The sequence below is a fragment of the Eublepharis macularius genome, chromosome 12 (genome assembly GCF_028583425.1).
Source record: "Eublepharis macularius isolate TG4126 chromosome 12, MPM_Emac_v1.0, whole genome shotgun sequence".
In the NCBI taxonomy this organism is placed as follows: Eukaryota; Metazoa; Chordata; class Lepidosauria; order Squamata; family Eublepharidae; genus Eublepharis; species Eublepharis macularius.
In genome coordinates this window covers 31,176,028-31,193,217 of record NC_072801.1, presented here as the reverse complement: position 1 = coordinate 31,193,217, position 17,190 = coordinate 31,176,028, and the positions used below count along the sequence as shown (strand labels likewise).

At 46.5% G+C, this 17,190-nt stretch overlaps 1 protein-coding gene across 1 annotated transcript in view; it reads left to right on the top strand.

Annotated features, from left to right (window-relative positions):
• The window catches only part of TANC2 (tetratricopeptide repeat, ankyrin repeat and coiled-coil containing 2), a 246,001-nt gene extending 229,920 nt beyond the window's left edge, over window positions 1-16,081 (top strand). Inside the window, exons 21-28 of the mRNA XM_054995523.1 lie at window positions 2,618-2,741; window positions 4,467-4,642; window positions 7,174-7,306; window positions 7,812-7,841; window positions 8,716-8,807; window positions 10,536-10,682; window positions 12,072-12,172; window positions 13,606-16,081. Of these exons, the coding sequence (XP_054851498.1) occupies window positions 2,618-2,741; window positions 4,467-4,642; window positions 7,174-7,306; window positions 7,812-7,841; window positions 8,716-8,807; window positions 10,536-10,682; window positions 12,072-12,172; window positions 13,606-15,553 (2,751 nt within the window). The 3' untranslated portion in view covers window positions 15,554-16,081. The remainder of the gene's footprint in view (window positions 1-2,617; window positions 2,742-4,466; window positions 4,643-7,173; window positions 7,307-7,811; window positions 7,842-8,715; window positions 8,808-10,535; window positions 10,683-12,071; window positions 12,173-13,605) is intronic.
• The last annotated feature ends 1,109 nt before the right edge of the window (window positions 16,082-17,190 follow it).

The window sequence follows — 17,190 nt, the reverse complement described above, 5'->3', positions numbered from 1 at the left end:
AGTTACGTTTTAAGGGCCTGCTAATTTTTACTCCTCTTTCTTGAACTTCTACACAACACTTGAGGGAATTTTGTTGAAAAGCTAAACAACCAGCAGACAGTTCGGATCCCCTCTCAAGCACAAGGGGGTGAGCCGACTGAATAAGGCTCTCACCAGGGGAGCAAGCTGACCCTTGACATAAAATGGCTTTTCTGGGAAATGTGGAGGAATTTGGTATCAGTCAGCCTGCTTTTTGGATTTCCTATGCGGAGAGACTTTAACTTGAAGCAAACAAGATAGATGGCCCTTCAAGAAACAAGCTGTTCTCCCAACACGCCGTGGTGGTCAGGTTATTACTATAATATAATCTTGGCGTTTGAACCTTGTTACACTTTTGGAATTCTGATAACATGTAGTAGATACCACCACAATGACTGCCATGGTTGGAAGGTGAGACGAATCACGGATGGTGATGGGGGGCGGGGTGATATGTCAGAAAACATTGGGAGTTGTCAGAAATGTTAGGAGGTTGCAAGCTAAGCATCCTCCTATGAGGGAGGTGGCTGTTTCCAAGTGGGTGCTCCTGCAGACGTAAAGAAAATGGCTCTTCAGTTCTTGTGAAGCACTTTCTACTCAAGTGGAGGAAAGCCGGATCTGGCTTTATGCTTTTGAGGAAGAAGCAAGTGGGTGCCAAGAAACACCTTGATGGGCATAATGTTAAGTATCACTAATATAGTCACACCTGATTCCTCCAAGACTTAGACTTTAATTGAAATTGTGGTGTCAGTTAAGATACATTTCTCACCAACACTACTAGTCACTGTTCATAGATTTTATGTGTAGCTCATAGTGAAGCACTCCAAAGGTACCTTCTACCTTTTGCAGTGAGCCAAGAAGAAAGACAGGGTATAACTGTTTTAACAAATAATGAATAATTTGCAGTGCCACAGGAAAAGGCTTTAGTCAATGAAACTGCATCAACACAAGCCTCAGAAATTAAAAAGGCAGCGACTAATGTAAATTCTGTCCACAGTGAATCAGCAGAAAACAGGGAGAGCATCTGCTGATAAAACCAGACATACTACCCCCTGTTTAGGCTGTGGAGGGTCACATGAATGCACTTTCTGTAGATTCAAGGGTGCTGAGTATAGATTTTGCAGAAAGAAGGGACGCATTAAGGGAGTTTACCATTCCAAAGTCCACCATTATACAGAGAGGTGTCTCAGACTTTGCTGTGGGCTATGCTCTACTTTTGCGACTGCCTGTGGACTCAACCGAGCTTTTCCCAATGGCACTGCAGTTGTCTCCAAGCAGCTGCCAAATGGTCGGTTGCGGAGGAGGTGCAGGGCCTTGGTGGCGTGTGGTCTATGGAAGAGTCATCAAGATTGGCAGACAGTTTCAGTGTCCCTATCATGCAATTCCATTTACTTGTGAGATTCGTCTCTTTCCCCCTCCCTCCTGTGCCAGGAATCCTGTGAAGGGGGCAGGGGGCAGGGGAGCTGCAGCTTTTGTGCCAGCCTTCAATTGGTCAGAAGCCAACTCGTGGTAAATCAGGGAAGCAGCCGGGTGTCAGGTCATGAGCCATCCTCCCACAGCAAAATAGCTGCGAAAGAGAGAGAAGAAAGAATTTGTTCCTCTTCCCTCCTCTCAAAGCTGTGCGGGGACAGAAACAAGGCCTTTGACCTTGGCATTGCAAAAAGGAGAGAAAAAGGAGCTCCCTTTTCTCCAACAGTCGGAGGCAGGAAGAAAGGAAGGGAAATCACCTGGGCTCCCATCAGTCTCTGAGACACTAGGTCATACGGGTAATGAACTGTGTTATGGTCTAGTATGCAAACCACTTCCAACATTAGTCAAAACCTGCTCAGCCAACGCAGCTGCCATCCCTAGAGCCTGAAGCAGAGGCATACCTCTACCAGAATTTTGCAGGGCAGTCTCCTGGTCTCAATTCCGTACTTTGTTACCAGATTTGTTTCCCTCCTTTCCTCCGTTTTATCTTCATAAACACCAGGTGCAGAAGGTAAAGCTGAGTGAGAGTGACTGGACGAGATCACTCAGTGAGTGTCATAGCAGAGGGTGGTTTGAACCTGAGTCTTCCAGATCCTTGTCTGATATTCTAACTATTACACTGCACTGGCATTATGACAGGCATTACGCTCTGAATGCGAGGGCCAGAACAAAACAAAAAAAAGCAATGCTCATTATTCTGTCCTGGTAACTTCTCTAGTTGCTACTTTCAAGTAAGGTCTTTTCCCATGGAAGCTACTGTATGGAAACCATGAAGGAGATCAGGTTGCTCACTTATAACTGGTGTTCTTTGGGCAGTCATACACCCCACCATCTCCCCTGCAAGGGTACTCTCTTTAATCTGCTGCATCTTTCTAGGGAGAAACTGAGTAGAGAGGGGTGGCTGTATTCCTTTAGGCATATATGCTAGCAGCCCTGGATTTAGGATGGGTGGAGCTAGTGCCGGAAAGTCTTAGCTCTAGGAGATTTCAAGTGGTGGTCAGCACATGTGTGGAGTTTGTAGATGTGACTACACAAATATCCTCCTGAAGAACATCAGCTGCAGGTAAGCAACCTGATCTTCTCAGATTATGCATGATTTATTTACAGTGCATCTTGCTCTGTGTGCTTTCAGATTGTCGATCTCTTGCTCACTCATGGGGCAGATGTTAACATGGCTGATAAGCAAGGTCGAACTCCCTTAATGATGGCGTCTTCAGAGGGTCATTTGGGCACAGTGGAATTCTTACTGGCACAAGGTTAGTTCTTGAGATGGCCCCAAGAATGGCTGAACTCCCAAGTAAAGCCAGAGTTAAACCAAGATTGCTCTGGAAGTTAACTCCCACTAATTGTGAGACTGGATGAGATTATGCAAGTTCTGTTCATTACATCACAGTTTAGAATACTTTATATGAATACTTCACCTATTACAGAATTTGATAAATTGGAGAAGAGGGTTTTTTCCAGTAACTGAAGTAGTAGAAAAGGTGGCAGAAAGGCGGCCAGCGCAGCTCTGCTAAAAGTAACCACGTACACCAGAACAGAGGTTAATTCGCACTTATGAATGATTTGGGGTCTGTTATATGAGGTAGATCTATGCAAAATCCTCACTGGTGGCAGGGATTTCCACCAGCAGAGCAAGACATACCTGCCTACCCCTCCTGCTGGAGGCCAAAATGCCCCTGAAATGCTGCTCCTTGAAGATGGGACTCCCAAGAACAGCATGAAGGCGGAATCAGAGGTCTGCCACTGGAGGACAAAGAGCTGCAAAAATCACTCTTTGTGTCCATCAGCATACGTTTGCTCTGGGCCCAACGCAAATTGCTGATCAGCAAACATAATTTTAACTGAACTTGACAAACCCAGACCCCAATTCTCAACAGTTGCCAGGATCAGCCACAATAGAATTGATGCCTATGTGGTCACCTGCTGGTCTTGCTAATATACAAATGTTTTGAATTTCTGTGTTAATAAGATATGCTTTTTAAATAATGTGCAGAAAGGTTTCCTGAAGCAGTGAAGTATTTTGTAGGATGTGTCTGTGTGATCCAAAAGTTCTTAGGTTTTTCTTCTCAGTCTTTGTTCGCCTTTGGTGCAAAGCCCATTCTTGTTTATTAAAGATAGCTGGTGAGGAGTATCTAGTGCAGTCCAAGAGATGGCCAATCACTTTTAAGGAAGCTGTTGTGAAATCTTTCTCCTAAAAAAACCCAGTGCTAGACCATAAAGACTTCAGCAAAGATAATCATGTTGCAAATACCGCCTTTCGGAGCAAGATGCTCAAATGCGTAGTGGCCAGATACCTCCAGACTTCCTTGGATGAAACTGATTTACTACAGTTATTTCAATCCAACTTGAGACCTTGGTTTGAAATTTGAAACAGCTGTGGTCTCTAATATAATGACATTTCATCTCCGGAATGTTATACTTTGCTTTGTGAATGTTGGGTTTATTCTCTGTGAATTCTCTGGGGTTAAGCTCAATACAGATAGTTTGGTCAAAAGAGAGCTCGTTTTCTCCTCACCTCATCCTTTTTCTAAATTCCTTGTGAATTCCAAGCTGCAGAGTTTGGGTCAGTAAAGCCATTTGATACGATAATGAAGGCAACTCAAGTTACAGGACATGTTCTTCAAGATCATTTTTTCCCTGAAATTGGAGTTACTTGAATTTGCTAGTGCCTGGTGGTTAATGCAGCAGAAACCTCCTAAACAGTTCTTTGTTCTCACTTTGTAATCCTTTGTGATTGTAAGTCCCAGTATGTTGCCATGCTCTGCTCTGTGGGTTAGCAATCCACATTGTCTGGAGCTGATGTCTCTGAATCGCTGGTGCATGGTGGGAGGGGGGACATAAGCAGCTGCCCCTGTCTGCAAAGTGAACCAAGGGCATGAGGAGTCACCCTTGCTGGGCTTGCGTGTAGCAAGTGGGCTTACTAATAAGCGAACCTGCCATTTATTTAAAAAGCACTGCCTTTGTTATGTTTCTTCCAGGTGCCTCCATTTCCCTAATGGACAAAGAAGGGCTAACTGCCCTCAGCTGGGCCTGCCTAAAGGGCCATCTTTCAGTGGTGCGAGTTTTGATGGAGAGTGGAGCCTCTACAGACCATGCTGACAAAAATGGGCGCACTCCATTGGACCTAGCTGCATTTTACGGTGATGCAGAGGTGGTAAGTTTTGTCTAGGGAAAGAGAATCGGGGTGATGCCTTTGACAACCCAAGCGAGGTCCTGGCATTCCAGGGCCTATGCAGCATCCTGTGTCTTGGGGTGGTTTTTTGCCTCCAGTCTGGTTTGCTAAAGAGCCTAACCAGACATTACAAACTGCACAAGTTCTCCACAGGGAGTTGCAGTTATACTGCAGCTGCTAGTCCCTGGTGGCAACTCATGAGTAAATTCGCAGCAGGGCCCAATTCAGATCAGCACTGCTTCATGGGAGAAGGAGGACTTCTTGCCTTCTCCCTTGTGCTGTTTTCAGCCACACAGTAAGGGGGCCACAGTGCAGAGGACACAGATGGGAACGTTATTTTCTCTGTGGGGAGCCGGCACATGCAAGTATTCAGTGCACATGTTCATAGATCCAGAGGAGTTAGAAGTGTTAGTCTGCAGTAGCAAAATAGCAAAGAGTTCAGTAGCACCTTTAAGACTAACCAACTTTATTGTAGCATAAGCTTTTGAGAGCCACAGCTCGCAGTGCACATGTTGACTCCCAATGGAGCAAAGTGATCCCCTGCTGCAGCCCAGGGCCAAAAAAAGAAAGGGGAGGAGGCAGAATTTTTTCATTCTCCTGCACAGCAGCCCTGATCTGAATTGGACCCTGCTGAGCATTTACTTACCAGCTGCTGCCAGGAACTAGCAGCACCTACAGTATAGCTGCAAGTCCCATGATGAACTTTGTGTAGTTTATCACATCTACTTAGGCTTAAAGAGCATAGTGATCTAATGGCAAACAAGATCCTATCTCGATACGCCATGAGCTCACATTATCCACACTGTTGATATTTCTCCACCTCATATCCTACTTAACTAGGGGACAAGGTGGTTTGGGTTGGTCAGAAAACAAATAAGACACATAACCCTGGTTTTGATGACAGCACTGAGGACTATAACTATTTGCTATGCGGTGCACTGGCTATTTAACTGTGACTTATTGTGCCCTACAGCTTGTGTGTTGGATAGTCTTGTATAGGGGTGTGCACAAAAAAAATCCCCCCAAAATCTGGTATCCCTGAAATCCGGGAAAGAGTCTCTGATCCAGTTTGGCAAGATTAGAGAATCCCAAATTTATTTTGACAATTGTTCCTTATGGGGAAAACTATCTGATAGCTGGGGCTGGATGGGACATTTTTCAAGTAAACTCCATCAAATATGCAGGGAACCTACTCTTCCCTGTCCTCTAAGGACACCCCAAATTTCAGGAAGATTAGACCCTAGGGTCCAGTTCTCTGAACATCTGAACATGGTGCTCCCAGGCACTCTTAGTTGTTTTTTATGGTGGGGAAATTTCCAAGCTGGTTCTCAGGCCCAAAACATACAAAGGCAAGGCTGCCACTGGCCAAAGGCACACTCCCAAATGCAACCTTAACCCAGAGAAAGCCCACCAGAACCAAACAGAATCAAGGGAATGGAATCTTCCCAGAACCAAAGTAAAGCAATGAGACTGTTGCAACTTAGCCCAGTAGAACCTGCGTCACTTACAGAAGCCAGGTAGAAAAACCAGCAAATAAATGAACAACAGCTGTCTAACAGCTGTGTTCCAACAAACAAATCACCAGCCCCCCTCCACAACAGCAAAGCATTTTTTAAAAGTTAACTAAAACAAAACTTGTCCTTCCCCCCCATCCTATCCCTCCCAGGCACCATGCCAACCCCCTCCCCAAAAAACAGGAAAAAACAGTGAGTCTGTGACTCTCAAACCAGTTCTTCCAACATGCAACAGGTCTCTTAGCAGTGTAGCAGGAGGCAGGCAGCAAATCCACTGGGAAATCCCTTCCCAAAGACAGAGAGGCCAGGCAAGAGCTCCAGCAGCACTCAGCAGCAGTCTCTCTCCAAGACTAAACCACACAAAATGGAGGCTGCTTTGAGCCAAGCCTGCTTTTTATAACTCCCTTGCAGGAAGTTTGAAAAAGGCTGTCTCCTTCTCAGAGAATACCGTTGGCCAGACAAGGAGAGCTTCTGCACAGATTGGCCACTCACTCCCCATCTCACTCCCCCCCCACCCCAGCCTCACTCCTCCCTACCTCCTCCCCCTTCCCTCTTGGGAAAAAACATGAGGGAAGATAAGCCAAGAGGCTGGAGCTGCATTTTCTGGATTAACCTGGATGTGTGGTTGTTGTTGTTGTTTATTCAGAGGTCTTGATCTCGGTTCCCAGATTGGATCTTGGATTCTCAAATTTGATCAGGGAAAGCCAGATTTAGCCAGATTGGCATAAATCCAGCTTCCCCCCCCCCCTGCCCCGGACCTAGATCACACACCCCTACTCTTGCCTTTGAAGGGTTTGAACTGGATGGCCTCCTTGTTTTAAGACTTTCAACAGTCAAATGAAGTGAAAGAGCAAAAAGATCAGATTAGGGTCCCAGCATTAAGTGCAGCATCCCACTCTTGCATCTTTGGGACTCAAAAACCTGAACTGAGCTAAACTTAGCTACATAAATGTAACACCTACTAGGGTGGTATTGATTCAATTGTTTCCTTATTTATAGGTTCAGTTCCTTGTGGATCATGGTGCCATGATTGAACATGTGGACTACAGTGGAATGCGCCCCCTTGATAGAGCAGTGGGTTGCCGCAATACTTCTGTTGTGGTTACCCTCCTGAAGAAAGGAGCCAAGATAGGTAGGAAGGAGAGAGAGGAACAGAAACACAACTGCTTGGGTATTCGCAGACTGTGTAAATGCAGCACACATACATCAAACAGCCTTGTCAAGCATGTGCAGAGTGCCTTGCTGGCAGAATGCGGCTACCTTTATGTGTGCTTGGATCGCGGTGTTCTGTGGATTGAATTGGGGAGATTTGTCCCTGCCTGGCTTTTGGCAACGGGGTCAGGACTGAGGCCCCTCCTCTGAAGATGAGCCCCAGTGTGACGATGGTGCTGCTGTGCAGATACGTTGCTGTCGGTGCTGCTTCCCCAGCTCTGCAGCTGCATCCGGATTGGAGCATGACCTCCCTTCTCCCCTCCCCTCATAACCTCTTCCATTATGAAGGGGAATTTGCTGGCGCCTTCGCTGCTTTGCTGCCTGCCTCTCACTGCTGCTTTTTCCTTCTTTTTTTAAACTCACCTTCATCCATTTTTTTTCTCCCTCTCCGACAACTTTTTTTGTTTTTCTCCTTTTCTTCAAAGGCTGTCAGACGCTACCGAGTCGCCCTCGAGGTATATTTCACTGCTCTCAACATCCGGCTTGGTGGTCTGATGGCTCTGCTTCCTTTTATATGGTTTTGCATGCATGCATTTCCCCCACATACCGTAATTTTTTAAATTTTCCTTACCTTTGAATAATTATTTTTTCCTTACTGTTGTGGAGAATAACTTGAACTCAAGATCTAATTCACTGATAAAATGCTACCGATGTGTCTTTTACCTGAAATCTCTGCCTGTATGAGACCTCCCTATTTAACCATTAACTTGCTCAGTGAGACCACCCACCTTGCTGTGGGTTTTAAAGGCCAGTTATAGAACTGGGCTCTTAGACTGGATTGCATCAGAAGGGGGAGTGCACTTGGTCATTCAAAACGCTTCACAGGCGTAAACCCTGTTTGAGGTGAAAATTGTTCCAAAACACTGACTTTTTCAAACTCTGGTTGCTTATGTCTTTGCTAGACAACAGATGTCATGAAACAGTTTTCAAGGCCAGATATATATCCAGATTTCTGTACTACAAGATGTTTAAAATGTATATAGCTTGAGGAGAGGTCTTCGTTGAACACTTTGATTTCCTCCTTAATCCATTTTTTTCCAAAACATAATTGTCTTATTTCCCACTGATACCAGTCAGTGAATATTAGTACACTTTCTAGGAATGTCTCCAGTATTTGTTGAAATGAAAGAATGCATGGGAAAGGTACTTCTATCCACATTCAAAAGCCCATTTTTCCTTTGGACCAGAGAGCTCTGTGGCTTGGCTGCACCAAGTTGTTCTCTCCAGCAGAAATTTCCTCCCAAGGAATTTTTCCACCTAAGCTTCCTCCCTTGCCCTTTTTTGCATTGTATGAGTTTTTTTACCCATCATGCATCCTGTACACTGCAGGTCCAGCTACTTGGGCGATGGCAACCTCCAAGCCAGACATCCTGGTCATCCTGTTGAGCAAGCTGATGGAAGAGGGGGACATGTTTTACAAGGTGAGATGGCCACAAATGCTTTTCCCAGGAGTTGGCCATGGGGCTCCAGGGGCTGGTTTGCTTGACGAGTGTGTATATGTTCTGCTGTGGCTGTTGAACAACGCAGCATCTAAGCTTTCATGATAAAAAAATATACAAACACGCCCCCCCTCCCATTTACATTCAAGTCCTGTGGACTGCAGGAGCACGAATCTGAGAGCAAAGTCTCATTTAAAGAAATCAAAAATCACAAGACATGATTGAATAGATGCCCAGTAGTTAAAGACTGGGGATTTCATTGCTCTACAGAAGTTCCAATGACTAGAACAGCACAATATACTATACAAAATGAATCTGCAGTGTGCTTAATTTGCTCCATTTAATTATGTCTCATAATCTGGTACAGGAGTCTAAGTTTTTAAAAAGTACAGTGCTGACCATATCTTGATTTAGTAACTCAAGGAAAACCTCATCAGTGAGCATTGGGGACAGAGGTCCTTTGAGCCCTGCACACCTGAAGGTTAAAGGTAGCCTTTGTAGAGCATCTCTTGAAGGCTGAGATTTCCAGCCAGGTGATTCAAGCATCCCACATTCAAGTCAAAACAGATTCCTTTAACTGCAGCTTCCTCTTTTGACACCTCACAGCTGGTGACCATATCTTGCACCAGACAAGTCAGCATCACCTCCAAGGCCACGGCCTTGCACCTGTAGAGCATGTGCTTTAACCACTATGTGGCTCTGTGGCTGAGTGGCATGGCTGTGATGCCAGGGCAGGCTGTGCCATGCGGCTGGTCTGGGCCAAGCACAAAAGGTGCCTGTCTTTCCCAGAGGCCTCTCTAACTGTCAGACAAAGAGGCTGGTAAATTTCTGAGCAACTGTGCCCTGTGTCACTTCTGAACAGTGAGGTACCTGTACTCAGAAACAGGAGAAGTGGGAAAGTCAAGCTCAGGAGGCATTGCCCCCTGGCAGGAACCTGGGGCCTACCCTTGGATGTCTCCAGGAAGAAGAGCGGAGTCTCTTGATGCAAGACCTCAAACTAACATCAGGATTACTTATATTTTCACTTGATCTTAAAATTCTGACCCTGATTCTACATAAGGAGGGCTGGCGTTCAGAGAAGACAAGACTCCTGATCTAACAGTGATTAAGAGACTGAGAGCAGGCTGAGGACCTCCCCACACCCATACTGGTCTGCACTAACTTTAACCATGGTTAGTGTGGGTTTGCAAACCCTGTTTAGTGCTGGCCATGGTTGAGGCTATAAAGTAAGGAACAGGGAGAATTTGTGAGTGATCCAGGATTGGGGGGGGGGCTTACCCAGAAAGAGTAAAGCATATTAGCATGGTGCCTGTGTATGAGGCAGGAAGCAGAGCAGATTTCCAGAGGCCACTGTATGCCTGGTGGTTGTGTAAACCAGCTTCGACAATATATTTCATATTCACAGTTAATCTGGGCCAGGCACAAAAAAAGCTAGTAGTTCTTTACAGACTCTGCATCGCTAAAGTTTTTCTCTCCTTCAGAAACATCCAACATTGACAGACATTAATTCAGATGTCCAGTAAAGGCAGATCTTTTTTTAATGATTTCCAAGCAAAACTTTATTCAGCAGAGAATGCTGGATTGTTCCTAGAACTTTGTGATATAACCATTCTGGCACACTCAATTGCTTTAAGAGGTTGCTTTTCAACTACTATGGCCCTGAACTAGAAAACTCAGTGGTGCCTTTTGACCTGTTTGCCATTTTGCCAGAAAGGGAAAGTGAAGGAGGCTGCCCAGCGCTACCAGTACGCTCTGAAGAAATTCCCTCGAGAAGGGTTTGGAGAAGACCTGAAAACGTTCCGGGAGCTGAAGGTGTCACTCCTTCTCAACCTCTCTCGCTGTCGAAGGAAAATGAATGTAAGTGGACCTTCCTCCCTGAGGCCCATCCTGAACACATTTCCTTTCCCAGCTCCCTTCCCTGTGCCTAGCCACTCCCTGACCACACTCTTTCCCAGACTCCTGGAATGGCCTTAAAAAACCTCCACTTCTTTGTAACCTGGTTGTCCTTCACAGAGCACTGGCATTTTACAGTTCTGAAACAGCCACACAATGATCTGAGATTTGTTTCCAGCAATAAAAACAAATCATTACCATATAAAATAGCTGTTAACAGCTCTCTGATTTTAAAAAAAAAAATATTTATCTGCGTGCGCCAATTGAAGGATACTGATAGAATCAGGGTGGATTTAACAATGCTGCCTAACATTTTCATCCTAAGCAGTGTTACACCCTTCTAAACATCAACTCTGTTTAGGACTGCATTGTTTGTTTTATGAAACTGGTGTTTCACCTAGAACAGTGACTCACTATGCAAACATCTCCCCTCCCCAATGCCTTTCCCTTCTCCTCTTGGAGCTGGGCAACCTCTCGTGCTAGCCACAAGTTGCTACTATGTCCAAAAACATAACACAGAAAGTGGTTTATATGTGTGTATGTGTGCACGCGCAGTGTGCACATGTGAGTGTGTGCGCGCGTTGTTTATACTTGAAACCTGGTTGTGACTTGACAGTATCAAGGTTGACATATAAGACTTTGCCCTGTTAATGTTTTCATGTGCAAATACTTCTAAGGAGAGGCAGGTATTGTGGCAGGAAACCCATGCCAACCAAAGCCCTGAGAATGGAGCCAGGTGCCCTTGTGCCGAACCTGCAGGCAGGTCAGTTTTAAGGAAGGAGGAGAAGAGAGAGAAAATACTGATATCAGTTCAGGCAGTTTTGAAGGGCTGCATCTTGCTGATTGGCTAACACAAAAGTTTCAGACATACCAATGTCTGACAGGTCCTTCAACCCAGAATTGGAAATATCAGAACAGAAGAAAGTTGCTGGATCTGATGACCTAGGAATGGATCTCTCCATCTAGTCCAGCATCTTGGTTCTAAGAGAAACCATCCTAAGGACCCAGATCGCAGCCCTAGATTAATGATGCTGGTAGCACAATGCCAAGAAGTGCAAAGAGCTGCCAAACCAAAAGAAGCCAGGAGACTGGGGAAGAGCAGGCAGGTGGGAGAGACTCACAAGAAACAAACAGAGCTTTCCACAAGCCCAGCTTGGAAGTGCATAACTTCTAATTTCACAGAACAGAGTTGGATCATTGGATACCACCTATCTGTGATACACATCAAAAATACCAAGTTCACCTACAAAAATATGTCCATGTCATATATATTTCTTCTTCACAAACTTTGTGTGCGTGTTTGCGCGTGTGTGTATATTCAATGACTTATCTACACACCTATTGTAATGGCAGGATTTTGGAATGGCGGAGGAATTTGCCACTAAAGCACTGGAGCTGAAACCGAAATCTTATGAAGCTTACTATGCAAGAGCAAGGGCCAAACGCAGCAGCAGGTGAGAGGAGAGCCAGAGAGAGACGAGAGGTTCTGTCCTCCTGAGGTTTGGATGTGACACACTCCAAAAAAAACCCCCTACCCCCCACAAAGGGAGCAACAGCAAGGGCATGCCCCCAGGGTATCATGGTATCCTCAAAAGCAAGGTTCAGAAGATCACCCTCCTTCAAGCTGAGCCCATCCCATGGTTCCACGTAGAGGAACTGTGTAAGTTGGGCCAGGATATTCTCAGAACAGTCTGCTAGTGGTGGCTGCACCTGCATCACAACAAGCACTGGAAGGACAATACTGGGGTTACCCAATGCTAGGAATTCCTCTGCTCTGTGTGCAAGATTAGTTGTGACGTGAGATGGGAAGCAGGCAATGGGATCTGGTGGTGGCTGGTGCCTGGAGGGCCTGGCTCACCTGTGACTGAGCCTGTTCCCCAGCTCCTGCTTCTGCCACTGCTAGTCTCTTTGCTCGGCTCATGGAATGAAGCACCTGCTGTGAGTGTGTGGAATGTGCCAAGGGCTCCTGTCCCCGTGAGTGACCATTGCTGTAGAGCTGCAGGCGTTGCCATTTAGCCTCAGCACGGGCTGGGCTGTGACTCCTCTTGTTGAGATTCAGCTTCAGATCCTTGGGCAGAGCTCTGCTCATGGAGCAACACTGTCAGTCTCGTGCTTTCCCCCATTATGATCTTTTATTTTCCTCACTACCATTTGCAATATGTTGTTCAGAAGCTTGGCAACCAAGTTCTTTTTTGGAATTTTTCCACTTTCAGTTTCTGAGGGTCTGCAATAGCTTCCTGTCGACATCTCCTTGAGCAGTCAGTAAAGGTCAAACTTCTGGGTTTTTCAGAAACGAACTGGAACATTTGGGGTTTTTCTTTTTTTAATCAAACAAGAATGCAAAGTGCATGAAGGGTGTGGAGAGTGTTCTCTACCAATCAGAATCTTGGTCAACTAGATGACTGTTTTGTTCCAAAGCTACCAGTGTCCCTGTAAATGACAACCCACCTCCCCAAACTCCCCCACCCTTCTGTTCCTCAAAGGATGACCAAAGGCCTTGCAGTCTTGTTTAGGCACTCCCTTTGATTGATCCCCTACTTGCTGAAAGAGCAGACCTCAACTAGAACAGAATCAGCTGGCCAAGGCCCATGCTTGCTCCTTGCCTTACATTTGGGGGCCAGAGCTCTACCTGCCCTGCAGACCCCCACAGTTGCCTTCCTTGTTCCCTTCAGTTCCAAGAGAGCAGTCTCGGAAGCAGTGCCACGTTTCCCCTGCTAGGGATATGAGAGAAACAGCCATAATTTGGAAAATCTAATTATTGCAAGACTTGAGCCACCCTCCCCATCATGGCTAGCATTGCTCATGAGAAGCTTGTTGCTTATGAAATTGATTCCAATTCAGGTTAACTTGTGTTTCTTCTTTTTGTCTCCTCTTTTGGGTCAAGCAGGCAGTTTTCAGCAGCGCTGGAGGACCTGAACGAGGCCATCAAGCTCTGTCCGAACAACCGTGAGATCCAGCGGCTTTTGATGCGGGTGGAGGAAGAATGCAGGCAGACACAGTTGCAGCAGCAGCAGCCACCGCCCCCTCCGGTAGCACCTGAACCTGAACTGCAGCCTGAAGAGTTGTATGCTGTGCAAGACATCTTGGAAGAAGAGTACCTTGAACAAGATGTTGAAAACATTTCTGTTAGCTTGCAGATGGAGTCACGGCCCAGCCAGGTGCTACCTGCCATCCCCAGCCCGCCCTCTTCCCCTGCCCCCCGGGACTCTGCCTACATCTCCAGCTCACCCCATGGCTCTCATCAGGTGTTCGACTTCAGGTCCAATAGTTCTGTAGGGTCACCAACCAGACAGGGGTATCCGCCCGGCTCTCCTGCACTCTCTCCAACACATCAGAATTCCCACTACAGGCCTAGCCCACCACACACGTCTCCTGCTCACCAAGCCTCCTCTTACCGTTTTAGTCCACCTCCGGTGGGTAGCCAAGGGAAAGAATATCAAAGCCCACCGCCTTCACCCCTCCGTAGAGGCCCTCAGTACCGAGCCAGCCCTCCTGCCGATAGCATGAGTGTCTACAGGGCTCAGTCCGGTTCTCCAGTCCGGTATCAGCAGGAACCCAACATCAGCCAACTCCCTGGTCGGCCAAAGTCTCCACTCTCCAAAATGACTCAGAGGTCCTTCCAGATGCTTCCACTGCCTGTTGCAGTCCCTCAACAAGGCCTTCGGTTGCAGCCTGCAAAGGCACAGATTGTCAGAAGCAATCAGCCGAGTTCAGCTGTGCACTGCAGTACTGTGATCCCGACAGGCACTTACGGGCAAATAGCCCACTCGGTGGCCAGCAAGTACCAGTCAGCATCAGCAGAAATGACTGTTGGCCAAAGTCGGCTGGTCTACCAGACTTCAGTTGGAGGACTAATAGGGGACGGCCGGCCAGTGCAGCATGTTCAGGCCAGTCTCAGCGCAGGAGCAATCTGCCAGCATGGCGGGCTGTCCAAGGAAGATCTTCCACAAAGGCCTTCTTCTGCCTACCGTGGTGGGATGAGATACAACCAAACACCACAAATTGGGCGCAGCCAGTCTGCTTCCTATTATCCAGTCTGCCATGCAAAGCTCGACTTGGAACGTTCCTCCTTACCTGCGAGCCAGCTGGGTTCCCCTGACATCTCCCACTTGATACGAAGGCCCATGACAGTGAACCCCAATGAAATAAAGCCTCACCCACCAACACCACGGCCACTGCTCCACTCCCAAAGCGTTGGGCTCAGATTCTCCCCCTCTAGCAATAGCATCTCGTCCGCCCCCAGTTTGAACCCTCCTTTCCGCCCTTCTGCGTCCATTCAGCAGATGGAGATTCCCCTCAAGCAAGCCTATGACAGGTCATGTGATGAGCTTTCCCCAGTCTCCCCAACTCAGGGCAGTTATCCTAGTGAGCCTGCCCGTTCCAGGACCACCCCTTTCATGGGAATCATAGATAAAACTGCCCGGACTCAACAGTATCCCCACCTACACCAACAGAACAGAACCTGGGCTGTGTCTTCAGTGGATACTGTTCTAAGCCCCACGTCTCCTGGAACCCTCCCCCAGCCAGAAACTTTCAGCCCACCATCTTCAATCAGCAGCATTGCCTTTTATAACAAAACCAACAATGCCCAGAATGGTCATGTGCTGGAGGAGGACTTCTATGGTGCACATGGGATGCTGGCCAATGGCTCCCGTGGAGACCTTCTTGAGCGAGTTAGCCAAACTTCTTCCTATCCGGATGTTAAGGTGGCCAGGACACTGCCTGTTGCACAGGCATACCAGGACAACCTCTATAGGCAACTTTCCAGAGACTCCAGACAAGGACAGACATCCCCTATCAAACCAAAGAGGCCATTTGTGGAGTCTAATGTGTGAAAGAGATGTGTTTGGAGACCCTTGAGCACACTTTTCCAGGCTGAATTCCCAGTTACACTGCTGTTTTTCTTCCATCCTTCCTTAATTTTTTTTAAAGAAATGTCCATTCACTAGCAGACAGCCAACCAGGGGTTTTCCTTTACTTTCTGTGTGGTGATGAGGTAGTTCAAGTCATCCACCAAACCCTTTGCTACGCACAGTTGACCTCAGATTAAGCCAGCACTGTCAGTATTTTCAGCTGTCAATTGGAAGGATTCTATATATATATATACACATTCAAGGGAGGTAACCAGCTCTTTGAAGAAAAGCCTTCAACACTAAGTCTAATTGATTTGAACAGAGGTTTTAAAAATGTTCTCTTTTCCTCTAGACTCCTGACCCATGTTTTTGCCTGGAAATTGCACTCTTCAGCCAGCCCAGTGCTGCCTGTATTGTGTCCAAAGAGCTTGTTAACTTCCACAGAATGGGGTTTTTACTTTCGTTTTTTTAATACCAGTGAGGAGCTATGCATAAAAATCCATCCTGCTTTATCTGGTGTGAGAGCATTATAGTTGGAATTATTGTGAGTTTTCAATATCTTTGCCTTGCTGATCTATTGGTATGGACCACTGCGGGTAATGTTGCTTTGAAAGACGCATTTCAAACAATACTGTACTGATTCGACCATTCAGTGAAAAATCAAAGATCTCTCCACTTCTGTCAGTCTCTGGGCAGCTACCTCTGTATGTCCATCAGACTTCCCGTCCCTTTCCTGATGGGCTTGGCTTCACCATAGTATACTTACTATGATTCACACACTTCAGATATTCCCATATCAGCAAAGTTTGTTAAAAACCATGGGATAGCTCAGCGTTTTAAAGCATAGTGAGGGAACCAAGATAAAGGAACACGGTGTGAACAGACACTTCCATTGCAGCAGTTAGTGATCTCCTAGCCGTCTGAGTCTTCTTTTCTGGCAGGCATTCTTGGGTGGATGGAGCACTTGGTTTCCCTCTACTTTGCTTATGACATGCTGTAAACTGGATAATACAGGTCTATGATTTTCAGCCTTTAGCAGCCAGGGGACCCCTCATTTTGATTTCAATGTTTTCATGGACCCTTGCTCCCTCTTTGGCACACAACAGCCCCCTTTCAAAATATGTGGCAAGCCACTCCCCCTCATAGAGACCTCTGCCCTCAAGTGTCCTCAGAACAATACAGTGAGAACCAAATCAGCTGCACTTTAAGAAGAACGTGTTTATTGTGTGTACATGGCCTACAAAGTCAGGGCTCAGAGGGTAGCTGGTTCTATAGAGCCACAACTCAAAAGGTCCTGACCCATATTCTAAGCAATCTCGCAGCTTGATTGAAACGAACTTTGCACTGGAGAGAGCAAGAAAGTTTTGTTAGTTAATAACTTCTAAGCAGAGGCCTGCTCCACAGGGGTGAGAAGTGGTCTGGAAGAATTTTCAGAGCTGCTCATAGAACTAGGAAAGACCAGCATCGCAAGCAACCTGAACTTTGTGTATTCGTTTGAAAACCATGGGCTGCAGGTGCAGAGGGTATGGCATCAGAGAACAAAGTGAAAACTAGTTCAATTTTTATACCAGAAGTAACTATGGTGGCTATATTAGGATTTGTACCTCCTCCTTAGAGCT